At 37.1% G+C, this 17,480-nt stretch overlaps 1 protein-coding gene across 2 annotated transcripts in view; it reads right to left on the bottom strand.

Moving 5' to 3' along the window:
* Positions 1 to 202: 202 nt before the first annotated feature.
* Positions 203 to 17,480, bottom strand: part of LOC109094414 (cadherin-18-like) — a 101,101-nt gene continuing 83,823 nt past the window's right edge. For both annotated transcript variants that reach the window (XM_042718351.1, XM_042718350.1), the window contains exons 8-12: positions 16,710 to 16,846; positions 14,030 to 14,151; positions 11,035 to 11,149; positions 4,779 to 5,030; positions 203 to 1,006 (exon numbers count right to left, since the gene is read on the bottom strand). In XM_042718351.1, the coding sequence (XP_042574285.1) occupies positions 501 to 1,006; positions 4,779 to 5,030; positions 11,035 to 11,149; positions 14,030 to 14,151; positions 16,710 to 16,846 (1,132 nt within the window). In that variant the 3' untranslated portion in view covers positions 203 to 500. The remainder of the gene's footprint in view (positions 1,007 to 4,778; positions 5,031 to 11,034; positions 11,150 to 14,029; positions 14,152 to 16,709; positions 16,847 to 17,480) is intronic.

The raw sequence follows: 17,480 nt of genomic DNA, 5'->3' as shown, positions 1-17,480 counted from the left end.
CACACTCTATGTTCAGAGTCGATCTGGTATAAATATTAGGTGAAACTTAAATACTACAGGATGTGAAAACAGAAATCAAGTTTCGAGAAGGGAAATGATCAGTTTTGTATGAAAGATGTCATCCCAAACCAGCCGGGACACTGAATCGGACGCTTTTGTAGCTGCTGGAAATGGACGAAGATGCAATAGAGGCACACTTTACTTATCTGGAATCATGAATTTTATTAAGCAATAGAAAATATACACCAGGGAAAATAGCTTCCTTTACGAGTTCTCTTTTTTTTTTCTCAATTTTATACTTTTTCTTCAAAAATCAACTTCCACTTGTAGAGGCCAGTGAAAAATGACAGTCAAATAATCCCACAGCAAAACTGGATGACAAAAAAACAAACAAACAAACAAATAAACAAACAAAAAAAACTTTAGTCTTCACTGCAGTCCCATTTCACCAGACATCAGGGAAATGACACAACTTCTGGTTTACAGAACATGCGCAGCCATTATGGGACGTCCTGCTGGCCTTTCTCTTGAAAGACTCTGCTCAGTATTTGTACCTCAGGGCCCCAGTTGTCAACCTCGCTTGGGTCCAGCTCTGTCTGGGGCTCCGGGAGGTCCAGAGAGCTGATGGAGCCAGACGGGGAGCCGCGGCCCTCGTAAGCGTAAGTCTGAAGAGAATCGTACGGAGGGCCGCTCGTGTCCCGGTCGGCCTCAACCACCTTGAGCTTAATCACCTCATGGATGTCCTCATCTGGTAAGGTCAAAGCCGGGCTGAGAGCCTCAGTTCCAATTGCTCTCCACACCTCCGACTGCAGGTTCTTCCTCAGCCTCATCTCCTCGGCTGCTGCAGGGTTCCTCAACGCTGCTATGTCAAAGGCCTCTGTGTCTTCCTCGCCTCCTCCCTCGTCATCGTACGTGACTACGTTTTCTCTGATATCCTCCGCCGAAATGATCAGAGGCTCCTTTTTGTTCTTCTTGCTACGCAGAGTAACAAACAGAACCACGATGGCTACAAGAGAGGAGACACAAGCTTAGTTTGTTCATCTGTGTAAATGGTGATGTGAATTAGCTTCACTACCATAGGGAGTTAGCAACGTATTGCTTGGGCGTACAAAATGAGGAGTGCAATCATCTGCTTGCTGACATTTTCATATGGGGAAAAGCTTTGTCTGGGCAAATAATCACTTAATCACTCATGTGCTTATGTGAAATCAATGGTGTTTTGCCATAAATAGCCTTGAGCCTCTTCATTCAAACAGATTAGCCCTGTTCCAAACAGCTACCTTTAAGGCAGCAACAGCAATCATTAACTAAAACATAATAATAATAATAAATCATTATTTGAAACAAAATAAACATTAACAGAAATAAAATATGTATTTTATTTCAGCTAGTAGCCGAAGCAACAATTCATGTTTGTTTAGTTTAACTTTAAGTACTAAAATAACTCAAATGAAATAAACTAAAATTAATAAATGCTAATTTATGTCAAAAGCTATAATAGTTTATCAGTGATACTAAAATAACACTGGGTAGTACTAACTAAAATGGACCTTTATAAGCAGGGTTATTATAGATAACTAAAACTAAAACCATAAAAACAAATTAATGTGAAATGAAATTAAATAAAATATATATAAAAAAATAACATTGTATTTCAGCTGGTTGTTAGTTGCCATTTAGATTAACTAAAATAACTACAACTAAAACTGAAAATTGAATAAAAACTACACATAATTTTTTTTAAGAATAACAAAACAACAACACTAATATATATATATATATATATATATATATATATATATATATATATATATATATATATATATATACTGTATATATAAAATTTAAAATATTAATATTAATAAACAATATAATAGTGTCTTACTCAGAATGCTTAAATCGATGTGCCACAAGTAGTTCACCTCATGTGAAGGACAAGGGAGACTCAACTCTACATATATTGTAGCATGTTGCTAACAAAATATTTTAATACATTTAGAATAATATAGCATACATAAACATTAGGTAAAATAGTCTACGCATATTAGATGAAATATAACCGTATTACTGATATTATTGACTAGGTGTCAGAACAGACACTGCAGGATATTGTAATAACAGGCAGATAGAGGAGTAAAAAATAATATTAATAAATAATATATACAAATAATATTAATAATTATAAAAATATTTAATATACTAATATTAATGAAAACAAACTATCATTAAAAATGTTATTTCTAACAACATTAAGGTCCTATATAGCATTTTCAATGCATGGTTCTTTATGGAACCCTATAAAAAGGGTTCTATTTAGCACTTAAAAGAGTTCTGCTATTGTTACAAGCCGGAGAAACCTTTTCTGGTTCTGTTTAGAACCATTTTTCTTAAGCATGTAGATGGATATAACATGGATATGTGCCACCTTAAATTGTTACCTAAAAAGGTAAATATCTGCTTCTGGAAACGGTCTTCATAATGACAGTTGTTAAATGTTGAAAACACCCACTTCACCCAAACTAAGCTGGTCTGTTTGTCTTAGCTGGTTTAAGATGCCAAAGCTGGTTTAACTGCACAAATCCCCTTTACAGCCAGCCAACAGATCAGCTTGACCTGTCAGGGAGACCAACTGAGATCTGCAAACGGGGAAGTCGTGGCCTAATGGTTAGAGAGTCGGACTCCCAATCGAAGGGTTGTGAGTTCGAGTCTCGGGCCGGCAGGAATTGTGGGTGGGGGGAGTGAATGTACAGCGCTCTCTCCACCCTCAATACCACGACTTAGGTGCCCTTGAGCAAGGCACTGAACCCCAACTGCTCCCCGGGCGCCGCAGCATAAATGGCTGCCCACTGCTCCGGGTGTGTGTTCACAGTGTGTGTGTGTTCACTGCTCTGTGTGTGTGCACTTCGGATGGGTTAAATGCAGAGCACAAATTCTGAGTATGGGTCACCATACTTGGCTGAATGTCACGTCACTTTCACTTTCACTTTCAAACCAGCTCAGGCTTGAATAATATGTTTTTTCTTCAGCAGGGTAAATATAGGCACCTCACTAGATTTTGGAATGGAGGCACAGCATTGTGTTTGGGTATTATGCTGTAAATAGGGAAGAGCTTCTAAATCCCAGCAAACAAAAAGACTGTTTTGCCTTATATTCATAGGTGGAAATCCAGGGTTGTCGGGGGCAGGACCCCCCATCTGAGGGTTGTCCCCCCTAAAAATATGATTAACCACTCTGAAATATGAAAAATCACTCTGTGTACTGTAATTAACAATATTTTATACATTAAAAGATTGTATAAGTAGTAAAACAACACAAACGAGACAAAAATGCATTTTAAGTTTATAAACATTTTGAGTCTCCCCTTCCTTGCCTCACACTGCTTTGTTCCAAATACCTGCTTTTCTCTTTTACATCACCTACACACACGAGTCCGGTGAGAGAGAACAAAGTCAACAGTTGTGGAACTCCAGTAAGTAAGGCTGTCAAGGCTATTTTATTCACTTAAACATTGGATGAAGTGATTATTTTCTCTTTAATAATAATTTAATACTCTTTAATTCATTGAGTCCACTATGTTAGAAATAATAATGTTACCTTCTTGAGGGTTGCTAGGTTTTTACAAACAAAACCAGCGCAATTGCTACTGAAAACTATCCCAAACTATCCATGTTTCGAGGGGGTCCCCTGTTAAAAATCACTTTCCGAAGGCCAAAATACATGTTACTGGGGTCGCTTCAATCCGAGGCAACAGTGATAAAGCAGTTAATTCCATGGGAAAACCATGGACTTGGCAACACTGTGATGGATAGTAATGTCTACAACGGACACGAGTCACGACCACAACAGCTTGAAGTTGTCTAATTTGGCACGGCCTCCCTGTTGCACTAATAGTAGTAAGGCTTTCCTCTGTGATACATATCCTTACAAGTACAATTTTAGCTGTATTATTTGTGTCCCATTCAAAACTTGCTCTTGAGAAATTTTGTTTATTGCACAAAATAATAGCAAATAATAGCAAATAGCAAATGCTAGATGAAATTTACATCCCTGCTTATATTTAAATGTATTATCAACAACACTTCCTGTCTGTTCAGGTATGTGCACGTTACAATTGTTGTTCCAGGTTTCAGCCCACACAGTAGTGCAGCATTCCTGAGTAGTGTCTATATATGGCCTTGTCAGTGGACCAGAGTGAGAGAGGGAATTTCACACATTCTGCAGGGTGAAACCTCTCATCTACAACCAGTGAATTTCAAGCAGTGTTTCTCAAGATGTCAAGTAAAAGAAAGCAGCATAGAACATCTTGGATATACATCATCTCACAAATCCTTAGATCTTTATAATAAATGATCCACAACAATGTCTGCCTGTCTGTCTACAGTATCTATCTATCTATCTATCTATCTATCTATCTATCTATCTATCTATCTATCTATCTATCTATCTATCTATCTATCTATCTATCTATATCCATCCATCCATCCATCTGTCAAAATAGTGAGAATAAAATAAAGAAATTACTAAAAAGCCTACAAAAAAATTAAAAAATAAAATGATTGAAGACTCACTCAAATGGAAATTTAAATAAATCCATAAATCCATAAATCCATAAATACATAAAGAAAGAAAGAAAGAAAGAAAGAAAGAAAGAAAGAATAATTTTACTTCTTGATTCAGAACTTTGGAGCCCTTTTGTATGTTTCTGCTCTTTCCCTGATGGCAAATTCATGAAGGATAGAATCAAGTTCTTCTCTTGGCTGTTATGTTTCCAGTCTTACCTAAGAGGATGAGCACACAAAGCAGGATGGCAATGAGGGCTCCGGTGCTGAGACCGGCTGAGGACAGGAATGCTTGAGCCCTGCACACTGGCGTCCTGGCCCCGCGCTGGCATGGACACACCCTGAGCGTAAGCGTGCTGGTGCTGCTGAGGACGGGCTCTCCTCCATCCCACACAACCACGGGCAGCTGGTACAGCTCCTGTTCCACCTGGCTGAAGCCTTGCCTGCGTGCCAACACGCTCGCGCTGCTATCTGTCAGAGAGAGCAGAGGTTTATTCTCGCTGGCTGCATGCATGACGACGCAGTGTAACAGAAGCCAACAAAACAATTCACTCCCCATTCTCGGCAGTTGCCTCTTTTTGAATATTGCATTCTGTTACTTCATTTTCAAGCTGCCTGATATGGTTTTGGATTCTTCACTGTTGAAATGACAACAGCGATAAAACTGCAGCCACAGCACTATGATAAAAGACATTCCACTATGCATACTTTTTGGTGTATATATCAGTCAAATGTTTGGGGTGAACAACATTTCTTTTTTAAGATTACTACTTTTACTCAGCAATGATGCAATAACCAATCTAAAGTTACAGTGACTTTAAAAAAAAGCTGTTCATTAAACATTCGATTCATCAAAGAATCCTTATAACTCCAAGGTGGTGATTTATGCCTTCAGCAGATGCTTCTATCCAAAGCAACTTACAAAAGAGGAACAAAATTTTTTAAATAAATTAAAATAGAAAATAGTTATATTAAAATGTAATAGTATTTCACAATATTACTGTTATTACACTATTTTTGATCAAATAAATGCAGCCTTCGTGATCATAACAGACTTCTTTTAAAATATATATAAAAAATGTGTTTCACTTTATTTTGATGATCCCTTTAACACATTCTGTTAATTATAAGTAACGCTGCACCTACATATCTACTAAGTCTCACTAGAGTGTTAGTAGAGTGGTAGGGTTAGGGTTAGATTAAGTTGACATACTTGCAAAGTTTCTTATAGCAATGTCAATTTCAAGGACAGTCTGTTCACTCTGCGGCCATATTTGCAACACCTCCGGTCAGCTCAAACAAGACCAAGTCCCATCTAAATAAATAGGGAAATCCTGAAATCTCAAAAACTGCTCGCTGAAGTGGCAATTAAACTACATATTTTAAATCGCCAACAAAATCTGAAATGAACCACCCGATTAATGTTGTTTCTTATGTTTCTTCAAGCTAGACCAGCCAATGTGCAGTTATATCGCACTTATGAATACGCATGCCCATTGGCTGCTCTAGCCTCAGGTTTCTATGGGAACCAGAGCTTCTAAAGGGCGCTGCAGTGATGCAATGACTTTACCAATCTGCAGATGGCTCTTTCATTTAGAAGGTGGGACTGTTTTGCCATATTGTGCATTTCAATTTCTCCCATTTATAGATATAGGAGTGAACTTTCTTTGTATTTCTATAGTCTTTGCTTATAGTCAATAGAATTTCTGTTGGGAGACCATCACAATAAAGAGGCAGCAGATATTAAGCAGACAGGCTACTAATACTCTAATGAGAGTTAGTTGAGATGTAGGTGCAATGTTACTTATTGTCAACAGAATGCAGAAAAGAGACCCTCAAAAAAGTGCTACCAAAAAAAGTTACCGACCACAAACTATTGAACATATAAATAATATTATTTTACAATAGCTTCAAATTTGGTTAATCCAATCAGAATTTAGAATCAGAATTATGCGTTTTATAAATACATTTTTAAGCTAGAAAAAACAAACAAACAACAGTTTGCTTTACTGCTGTACCTCCCCAACAGGAGTGTTGGAGCGCCGGTGTGCTGACAGCCTGTAAACCCCACACAGTGACAAAAGCGTCATGCTTTATTAACTCCCTACAGTGCTCCAACTTTTCTCATATTTGAGAGGCTTGTGCAAATTTATTTCACCTTCTTTCTAGCTGTCGCTGCCTTCCTTTCTCACATACGCACACACCCACAGACAGGCAGGTCGTAAGCACCTCGGCATATGCACGGTCATGCTGCTGCTTCACATTGCAGATGTGTGTTGAGCTAGTGTCTTCTGACTCTGCAGCCTGGGAGGGTTTGAGGGGGTTTGTGTTGCAAGATGAATTCCGTCTCCCTCTGAATACCAGCTCCCAGGAGAGCAAGAGCGTGGGTTTGGGTTTAACATCAGTAGGGGCATTTTAATATCAATCATGCAATACAAATGCACCTCTGGGCAAACTGCCTGCAACAACTCTTTAGGGTTTAGACAGAGTATTTACTTTATATATGTACAGGTGCATCTCAATAAATTAGAATATTGTGGAAAAGTTAATTTATTTCAGTAATTCAACTCAAATTGTGAAACTTGTGTATTAAATAAATTCAGTGCACACAGACTAAAGTAGTTTAAGTCTTTGGTTCTTTTAATTGTGATGATTTTGGCTCACATTTAACAAAAACCTACCAATTCACTATCTCAACACTATCTCTAAAAAAAAAAAAATCGGCGTGGCATGGGGGTGATCAGTTTGTGGCACTGCCAAGGTGGTATGGAAGCCCAGGTTTCTTTTACAGAGGCCTTCAGCTCATCTGAAATTTTTGGTCTCTTGTTTCTCATTTTCCTCTTGACAACAACCCATATATTCTCTATAGGGTTAAGGTCTGGTGAGTTTGCTGGCCAGTCAAGGACACCAACACTATGGTCATTTAACCAACTTTTGGTGCTTTTGGCAGTGTGGGCAGGTGCCAAATCCTGCTGGAAAATAAAATCAGCATCTTCAAAAAGCTGGTCAGCAGAAGGAAGCATGAAGAGCTCCAAAATTTCTTGGTAAACGGGTGCAGTGACTTTGGTTTTCAAAAAAACACAATGGACCAACACCAGCAGATGACATTGCACCCCAAATCATCACAGACTGTGGAAACTTAATACTGGACTTCAAGCAACTTGGGCTATGAGCTTCTCCACCCTTCCTCCAGACTCTAGGACCTTGGTTTCGAAATGAAATGCAAAACTTGCTCTCATCTATAAAGAGGACTTCTTCTTCTCCTTAGCCCAGGTAAGATGCCTCAGGAGTGGCTTAACAAGAGGAATACGACAACTGTAGCCAAATTCCTTGACACGTCTGTGTGTGGTGGCTCTTGATGTCTTGACCCCAGCCTCAGTCCATTCCTTGTGAAGTTCACTCAAATTCTTGAATTGATTTTGCTTGACAATCCTCATAAGGCTGCGGTTCTCTCGGTTGGTTGTGCATTTTTTCTTTCAACCTTTTTCCTTCCACTCAACTTTCTGTTAACATGCTTGGATACAGCACTCTGTGAACAGCCAGCTTCTTTGGCAATGAATGTTTGTGGCTTACCTTCCTTGTGAAGGGTGTCAATGATTGTCTTCTGGACAACTGTCAGATCAGCAGTCTTCCTCATGATTGTGTAGCCTAGTGAACCAAATTGAGAGACCATTTTGAAGGCTCAGAAAACCTTTGGATGTGTTTTGAGTTGATTAGCTGATTGGCATGTCACCATATTCTAATTTGTTGAGATGGTGGGTTTTTGTTAAATGTGAGCCAAAATCATCACAATTAAAAGAACCAAAGACTTAAACTACTTCAGTCTGTGTGGACTGAATTTAATACACAAGTTTCACAAGTTGAGTTGAATTACTGAAATAAATTTTTCAACGACATTCTAATTTATTGAGATGCACCTGTATTTATCCACAACCTTTTGTATACAGCATAAAAGTATCCTAACAATATTCTGGATTTAGATACGGGTGCCAGCAGCAAAACCAAAAATTTATTTATTTTACACTGTATCAAATAAAGATGAACATTTTTTAAAAAAAATCTGATATAGTGTAAAAATAAATGTTTTTCCCACCTCCTGTACATGAACAACCTCAAGTTAATTAATCAGTAAATAATTAATGAATGACCAAAATTCATTTTGAGATTTGTTAAAGACTGTTAAAGATATTTAACAGTGTTAAAATAAAATATAAGTGTTTTAAAAGATTAACTTTATATTAGTGTTAGATAACAAAGGTAATGCAAATGTAAAAACAGAGCAAATGAGCATGCATTATTATTATTATTATTATTATTATTATTATTATTATTATATGCATGAGCATAATTAGTGTACAATACAACTTATATGGATATGGATTCTATATTACTAATATTGGCTGATAAACATTATTACTATATGCTACTGAAAAACCATGCATGTCAAATTTAAAATAAAAAATAACTATTTAAGTTATATACAGACAGAATACAAAAATGAAGGACTAAACAGTTATTTAACTGCTAGGGGGAAAGAAAATTAAATAATGAGAAGTACATTTATATAGCAAAATTATATACTTTAATTTTATGAATGAAAATACATAAATGTATACTATATTCCTTAACTGTGAACGCTAGAAATATTTGATATTATTCGCTCGTCTCTCGGCCTGTAATGTCCATATACCCAAGTCTACAGCAGTGCAAAAGAGGCAGGGTTCTTTCTCTCCAGGGGTCTAATGCATGCAGAACCAGCAAATATTGTGCATGCATTAGATACTACAGGAAGGAAAATTTCCTAACTCAGGGTTAAGGTTAACACTAGCCAAATTAGAATCTCTGAAATATTTACTCATAAATCAGCCCTTCATTTAGTGACCCCTAGGTTTAGCGCGTTTGTGTTTGATTTCATGCTGTGGGGGTTTTATAAAATGGCCTGCAGGTAGACTCCATTTACTCTGTCCAAACACTATTAAAAAACATGAACATGAAACGACAGAGGGTGGAATGATCATTAGCGAATCTTCACAAACAACGCAGAAAACGTGGTCTGTAATTACACATGGATGGGAAATTCACAGTTGCGCTTTGATTTAAGTAGCAGTGATTCGTAAACACTTTCGCAGTGAAAAAACATGAGAGTGAACCATGCATGTACTGTGGATAATTAATCCTCACTGTGAGATGCGTTGTGCAATAAATATACAAATATATAAATAAATAAATAGGAAATAGCAACAACAACAACAAATACTGCCAATACTGCAGTTCTGGCATGAGTCCTGATCGCTCTAGCTGTTATAACTTAATGTGAGAGTTTAAATGGTGGGAGATAAATCGCCTGAGAGAGAATTGCGGTGAATTGGCCTAAGAGGGACCCTCTCGATGTAATGCACAAACACGCTTGCCAAAACCGTAGCAAGGTGTCGAATTTGACGTAGGCTATCTTTGCAGATGGGACGCACCATGCATTCCCTCACCCATTCATGAAGAGCTTCATTAAAAACACTTCCCTAGATTTAGAATATGAACTATGTCAAAGAACATAACAGTCAAGATGATTATTATTCAATTGAACTCACTACCATTTCCCAAGAGAGAAATAAGTGCACCTCCGTAGGGAATGTCCATCATATTTTTTCCGCCTCAACCTGGCAAGCACTCTGGTCATGTGGATGCTGGCATAATGACTGCGGCACCAGGAGAGAAACATCTACGTGATCAAGGATGACAGCCCTACACACCCACCCAATCACAGCAAGCGCAACAGAGCGCTCCAACCCCCAATGTGTAAAATGGTCCGTAATGGTCCATCTGTTGGGATATTATTTAAGGATGAGGCAGTCTGAGGGGACCTTGGCTAGGATACAAACTCAAAAGCACTGGCTCTTCTGAACTCTGAGCTTTTAGCGTCTGCCTCTTATCTCCTTGATTGCCCTGTTAAACTCCAACCGGTCCACTTGCAGCCCTGATTCACCGAAGCAGAGGTCCAGCATTAGAAGGAAATCATTACAGCCTAGCCGTCTCCACCAGGGAGCCTTGAGCTAACATAAACACAGACCTGGTTTCCGAGGAAACAGCTTGGTTGGCCTTGCAACGATATTAAAAAAAGAGCAAGAAGAGGAGGGGGAGGCTGGAAATGAAGGTGATGTGTGTGATTACATGTGGTACTAAATATGTTTGTGGAGAGGTGTTGAGGGTTTGCCCTGAGCAAACATCAGGAAATCAGTTGGAAAACATTAGAAAGATTCCATTACTGAGATGCCATCAGAGAGCCCCTTTAGATCAGTCAGATCGTATTTGACTTTCATGAGAGCCTGTGTACAACTTAAGTACTGAATATGGAATTTGTTTTTGTAACTAACTCCTAAAATACGGGCTTAACATGTCAAACTATTTTTAATTAGATGTTTTACCAAGCCAAAACAAATCCTGCGAAGTGTGGTTTTGTTATTGTGTGTGTTTTTTTTACCTTCATTGTCCTTGAGAGTGAAGTTTGGATTCGCTGGAAGGTCTTCTGGTAGAGCGAAAGTAAATCGACCATTGGCGAAGTTGTCCTTGTCTGTGGCCCTGATGGTCTGGATGACCTACACCCAGAACAAGAGAAAACAAGCTGATGCTTAGTGCTTTCTTTCTCCAGAATTAAGGCTGAATGAAAAATGACACTAAATATATCTTAAACAGACACTTTCGCTTCTCTGAGAGATGGGTTTTGTGACTCCCTATAACCCAGAAATGTAATTGGACCACCTGGGCTTCTTCTTCCTCTCCACTTTTGAAAGACATTAACTTCCGACTGCTGACCCAAAGCCCCTCGGCCAGCTGGGTGTCTGGATCACAGTCATTGAACAGATCGCTAGTTTGAAGCATTGCTCAGACTCATGATGTTTTGTCAGCTTGTTAACCTAATTGGCTCCTGCTAGCACATCAGCTGCAAGTGGGAATCTCCTCATGCAGAGTCTGGACCAATTATTGAAGCTCTTCACCTGTCTGCGCTGTACCACCCATGTTGGGCCAAGGGTTTCTCTCTCTGGGGCACTTTCACACCAGAGCATCCAAGTCGGTTTGATGTTGGAGTTTGGATCGTTTGCTTGGTGTTTTGGTATGGTTCATGTTCAGAATTGGTACAAAATCAATATTATGACATGATTAGCCTTAGCAAGCTATCATTCACACTTATTAAAGGATAATGCAAATTAGCTGAAGAAAATGCCTTTAGAAGCAGCTCACATTTGTTGCAGGTGCAGTTTTTGTTGTTGTCAGGAATCAACAAGAGTAAGCTTTTTACCTGCCTTGCCAACTATTTTACTGGCCACAACAACAACAACAACAAAAACTATATAATAAAATGTATTTATTTATTTTACAACATTACTGTTTTACTGTATTTTTGATCAGGTAAATGCAGCCTTGGTGACCAAAAGACACTTTCAAGACAGGTTCAAAAACATTTTTAAAACAATCCCACCATCCCTAAACACTTTTGCTCTAAAGTCATGGCATTTAATGCAAAACATACTGATTTGTTTGTTTTCATCACATTCTTATCGAAGCTTTTAAGACAATCACAAATCATTTTATAATCTCGAGGGGGCAAACATAATGCACTTTCCACCCAAATGTACAATAAGACATACCAATACATGGAGAACGGAGCAGAATAGAACTCTGGACTAAGTAATAGAGCCAAGTTTGAAAATGGCCTTTGTCACTGCATAACAGATTTCTTCCAAATTACATTGCATTGTTTCATGCAGCTTACTGTTGTGAATGTGTGCAGAGCAGATCAAAAGAAAAGAGCTTCCTGTGAGTTGATGCCAGTACAAGAAATGTGGTTTTGCCTTATCTCTGTGGAAACACTTAATCAAGGGCCACAGCATGACAGCAATCCCTGATTATCTTACAAAGTAACTGGGAAGAGGATTTTATTTAGATGTTAGATGGACCGGTTTGAGCCCAGCAGACCAGAAGTCACAATAAATGAGAGACAATTTCTTTGCTTATAAATCGACCTCTGCCTTGTACAGTAAATAATTTCCTGGGCTTGAATGAAGCCCAAAAATAATTAAAAAGCAGCCTTTAATTAAACAGAGGTGCAAAATGAAAACACAACTATGTACATTAATCACAAATTTTCATTCAGGCTGAATAATTATCCATACCTTTATTTAAACAGATGAAAATTCTGCCATCATTTATTCCTCCTCATGTTGTTCCAAACCCATAACACTTTGGTTAATCTTCGAAACACAAGTTGTGTTTATCCCTTTTATCCCTCCATTGAAACTCAAGGTTACCACAACTTAGAAGATCCAAAAAGTCATTAATACTTTATAAAATGAATCCATATAAAGCCATTTAGTCCATGTCGTGTGAAGAGATACAGTACAAATGCTTTTAATGATTAATCAATTTAAGCTTTTATGTACATCTAAGCAATGATCAACACACAACCATATAAGTGTGCATCACATATGGTAAACCATCATGAACGTTTATGTGTGAATAATTGTCTATTATCAAATCTGTTTATAATACATAGTGTAACATAAATCATGATTCAAATTGTATCTCTTTACAAAACTTGGATTAAACCGGTTGATTCTTATGGGTTAATTTTATGACACCTTTATGTGGATCTTCTAATTTTGGTTTCCTGAACTTTCAACGGAGGGACAAAAACCTGTCAAGTTTCACTACAAATATCATTTGAGTTTCGAAGAATAACCAAACTTTTATTGGTTTGGAACAACATTTGGGTGAATAAATGATGACAGAATTGTGGCCTATCCCTTTAAGAACTCTTTATGGTTAACCACCAGCACAGCGGACACAAATGTTCAAAGAGGACCCTTGATACTTAATCTAAAAAATGCTTTGTCACCCACTGTGTGTCAATTGTGTGTGTCTAACTGCTTAAATCGTAATCTCATTCAAGGGTAAAGCTATAAAGGCTATGCCCCAGCACTGCTGTGCATTGCTGCACATGAACCTAGATTTCAACGTGCAACGATTAACATTTCCTGTGAGCAATTCCTAGTGCGCTTGATGTGGACTGCTATCTGCCGGTGAATTCATTGGTACACGCTGAATTATTTATAGGTTTAAGAGCCTCCAAAGTCTGTCGAGCCACAGATAAATCCATCCTTGATGGTGTCAGACATATCATAAAGGCAGCGTATGTGTTTCTCATTTATGCATGTGTCCATGGCATTAGTGTACGTGGGAGTGTGTGTTCATACATACGTGTGAAAAGAAAGATTGAATTAAACCATGCAAAAAAAAAAAAAAAAAAAAAAAAGATGGTTTGAGAAAACAAAAATGGTGCAGAAATAGGGTAGGAGAAAAGGACAGGAGAAAAGGAGTGCATATAGGAAAAATGCTTTCAGGGGTTCAGACTGGAGCTGACAGGTTGAAAAAGAATGATAGGGACACACTGAGAAAAAGACTGAGAGGAGATAACTAACCTGGCCTGCCTTGGAGCCTTCACACACAACAAAAGCGCTGTCTGTGACAATATAGGGGGCATTGTCATTGACATCCAAGACCTGGACTGTGACTGGTACATAGCTCACCAGATTTGGATTGTCTGGAAAAAAAAAGATGACAAATATTCAATCATGGATGTTTTCCATTTAAATAACTGGCAAAAAACAATGAATGATCAGTGTATGAGGGATTTCACATGATTGAAATCATGCCATATCAGGAAACATTGACATAAAGCGTGAATCAGCAATATTTGGTGATGAATACCATGTTTTATTTTACAAGACAGTGATATTCTTATATCCTGTATTCAAAATTCAAATGCCAACTTTTGGGCACTTCTTTAACTGTGGGAACATTTAATACTCTCACTAGTTTATTCGTCCTATAGTAATGTCCAACAGTAGGCTACATACATACATACATCATTAGGTGAATGTTTCATATGGAATTGACATTTTAATCATTTTGAGAGAGAGAAAAAAAAGCTAGCCCATTTGTCTTGCTTATTTCATAGCTATTTGTATATATCCTAAATATGCACAGTTAAATCATGTTTCTAAAGTTCTAAAATTAAAAATGAAAGTAAATCTATTGAATGCATATAAAACAAACAAACACAAATGTCCAAGTTTCATGTGACTTTCATAAATCTGTTGCTGAGGTGAAATCTGTTGGTTTGTTAAAAAACAAAAACAAAACAAAAACAACCCCTGGGATATTAAAGTGGTCTGAGCCTTGTGACACAGGGGCAATCTGTTCCTTTGCCCTCCTATACACTAAGGGAAAAATGTGAAAAATAATAACTTTTTTTTTTTTTTTACATTTACCATGTTTATAACCTTACAGTGAAATATATATGGTTAATGCTGCTCTCATGTGATTCAGTGAAGCATGATGGGAATTTAAAATCAATGTGGGAAACATTATACCCATTTTGGAGTCATGTGCGAGGGACGACGTTCAGTATGATGGAACTGAGATTAACTACAGTGACCTAACATTATCAGCCCACTATCAGCAAGCGTTTACAGAGGGCAGTTTCAGCCCATTAGCTGAACACCACTGTGAAGAAAAGTGTAGAGGAAAGATAATTGCTTAGATAAGCATCTGTAAAAAAAAAAAAAAAAAAAAAAAAAAAAAAAGAAAACAGGGGAAAAAACAAATAGGAAAAAGAGAAGAAAAATTGATTGACCAGGTCCACCTTCAAATCCACATCAGCATGACAACAGCAGCATCAGCATCAATCCAACAATGCAACACTCCTTCTTCAAGGAGACATATGTTTTGGTCAGTATCAATGATTTATACTTCAGGGCCAATTATTCCTTCTGGACAAGGTGTTACCAGTCCATGGTTCAAGAAGAATGCTTGATTCAATATAAAGATATCATTGGTAAAATGGTTCCCTGTGTTTTCATCAGAAACCATCATAAATATATATGAAGAGTTCGGTTCCAAAATGTTTTTTTTTTTTTTTTTTTTTTTTTTTGCGTTTCTGCTAAAATCAATCGATCTGGTTGGTATTGAAAAGCCAATTTTTAATTTTATGCAAAATGCGATATCCGCTGAGTTATTCTGTTTTCTCCCTTTCTTTCCAAACCGTGCCAAATGCCAGTCCCCGCTTCTCTGCATAATAAGATATATCCGCTCAACCAATCACAGCGAACCATTCCATGCACTCTAGACAGTAATGGCGACGCTTTGAATACACCCGGTATCCTAGTTTTCCTCATCTACTCTGTACTTTGTGATCAACAATCAAACTTAGGGCTGCACGATAAATCACATGTAATTTGTCATGTGCATCTCGTCAGTAAAGTCGGTTCTGTGATTAGTAGTAAATCTCCATCAAATGCTTTCAGATGGATTCACAGAACTGTAGTTCACTGACAAGCTATGCAATATCACGTTCATAATCGCAGATGAGTCGCATTCGATTACAAACGCGATGTTGCGTAGCTTGTCAGTGTAAGTGTTTTTATTAATGCCATTCATGTTTTTGTTAATACAGCATATAGCACTAGTCAACTTAATGAATGTTATTGGCAAAGATGAAAGCACTTATGGGAATTGAATGTAAGGAGAATTGTAATTTTGGAATTTCTGTGGTGTCATGTGATATTGTTGTTCATGTTCTTGTTCATGAAGAAATTTTCTTTTTCTTTTTTTTTTTTTTATTAATTTATGGCATTAACAAGATGACCCGTTGAGTTCATTTTTGGAGCAATGACTGATTGAATGTATTTTTAGTCCAGTGCCTGTATACAAGATTAGTACTGACTAAGTTCAGAGGCTGTCATATGTGGATTAACCATGTTGTGTATTTTCAACAGTTTTCAATATGAAAAATAACTTTTATATTGATTCAGTAGATTTATTGCATTTTGGGAAAAAAAAATATACAATTGTGTAATAAATCTTTAAAAATCAAAATCTGGATTCAAATTGTTAATGTTATTATAACCTAAAGATGCTATGTGAAAGTATGAAACAGAAAATAATAGTTTTCATCTTGCCACTTTCTTGATAAAGAAAACACATTTTTACTCAAATTAATCAAAATGGATTTATAGTGTTTTGGAATCAAACTCTTCATATATACTGTATATCAATCAGTGAATACAGATAGAATTCAGGCCTTGCAGTCATACATACCAATCTCTGAAGCCATCACTGTGATGTTGTGCCAGGCTACCTCCTCTCGATCTAGACTCTTGGTGGTTGTAATGAGTCCACTGTCAACATCGATGGTGAAAAGTGCATCACCTTCTGGATTTTGGTCGATGGAATACCTAAAATTGCAATGTCGACAAGTTCTACTCAAAGATAATATTCAAAATATGATGAAAGATATTCCAGGAGCACATATGAAGAGTATACATTACACTTTAATAGACATTAAAACTGAATGCTGAAATACATGATTTCCTTTTAACAAATGATTAAAAAAGCAAACTCTGAAGCCTTATGAAAATATTTCATACATTTGATTATTCAATAATTAATCTCCTGTCACCTACAACTTACAATTCATTTCTGTTTAGACCTTATTTCAAGACATTTTGTTAAGATGCTTAACCTAAACAATTAAAAATATGTATGAATGTGTTAAAGAAGCTGCAGAATAAAACTCTTAGATCTCTAAGATATATGATATAAACCTTCAAACTTCAAGGCTTTTGAAACTTTTTATTCAAAACTTTCAGATAAGGCTTTTTGAAGCCAGCATTCTCATGCCAAACATTATTCGGGGGAAAATGACACTTATATAAATAGAATCTATGCTTGACTGTTTCTGCATTTGGCCTCAGTGGGCATCACAACTTCAGGTGCAATGCAGTGTGTGGAAATTGTAAGAAAACGCATGAAATAAAATCAATATTCATAAGATTCCTCCATTACCTTGAAAATAGATAAATCTTCTGT

Source organism: Cyprinus carpio, chromosome B2, assembly GCF_018340385.1.
Source record: "Cyprinus carpio isolate SPL01 chromosome B2, ASM1834038v1, whole genome shotgun sequence".
NCBI classification, from domain to species: Eukaryota; Metazoa; Chordata; class Actinopteri; order Cypriniformes; family Cyprinidae; genus Cyprinus; species Cyprinus carpio.
This window is presented reverse-complemented; position numbering and strand designations above follow the sequence as displayed.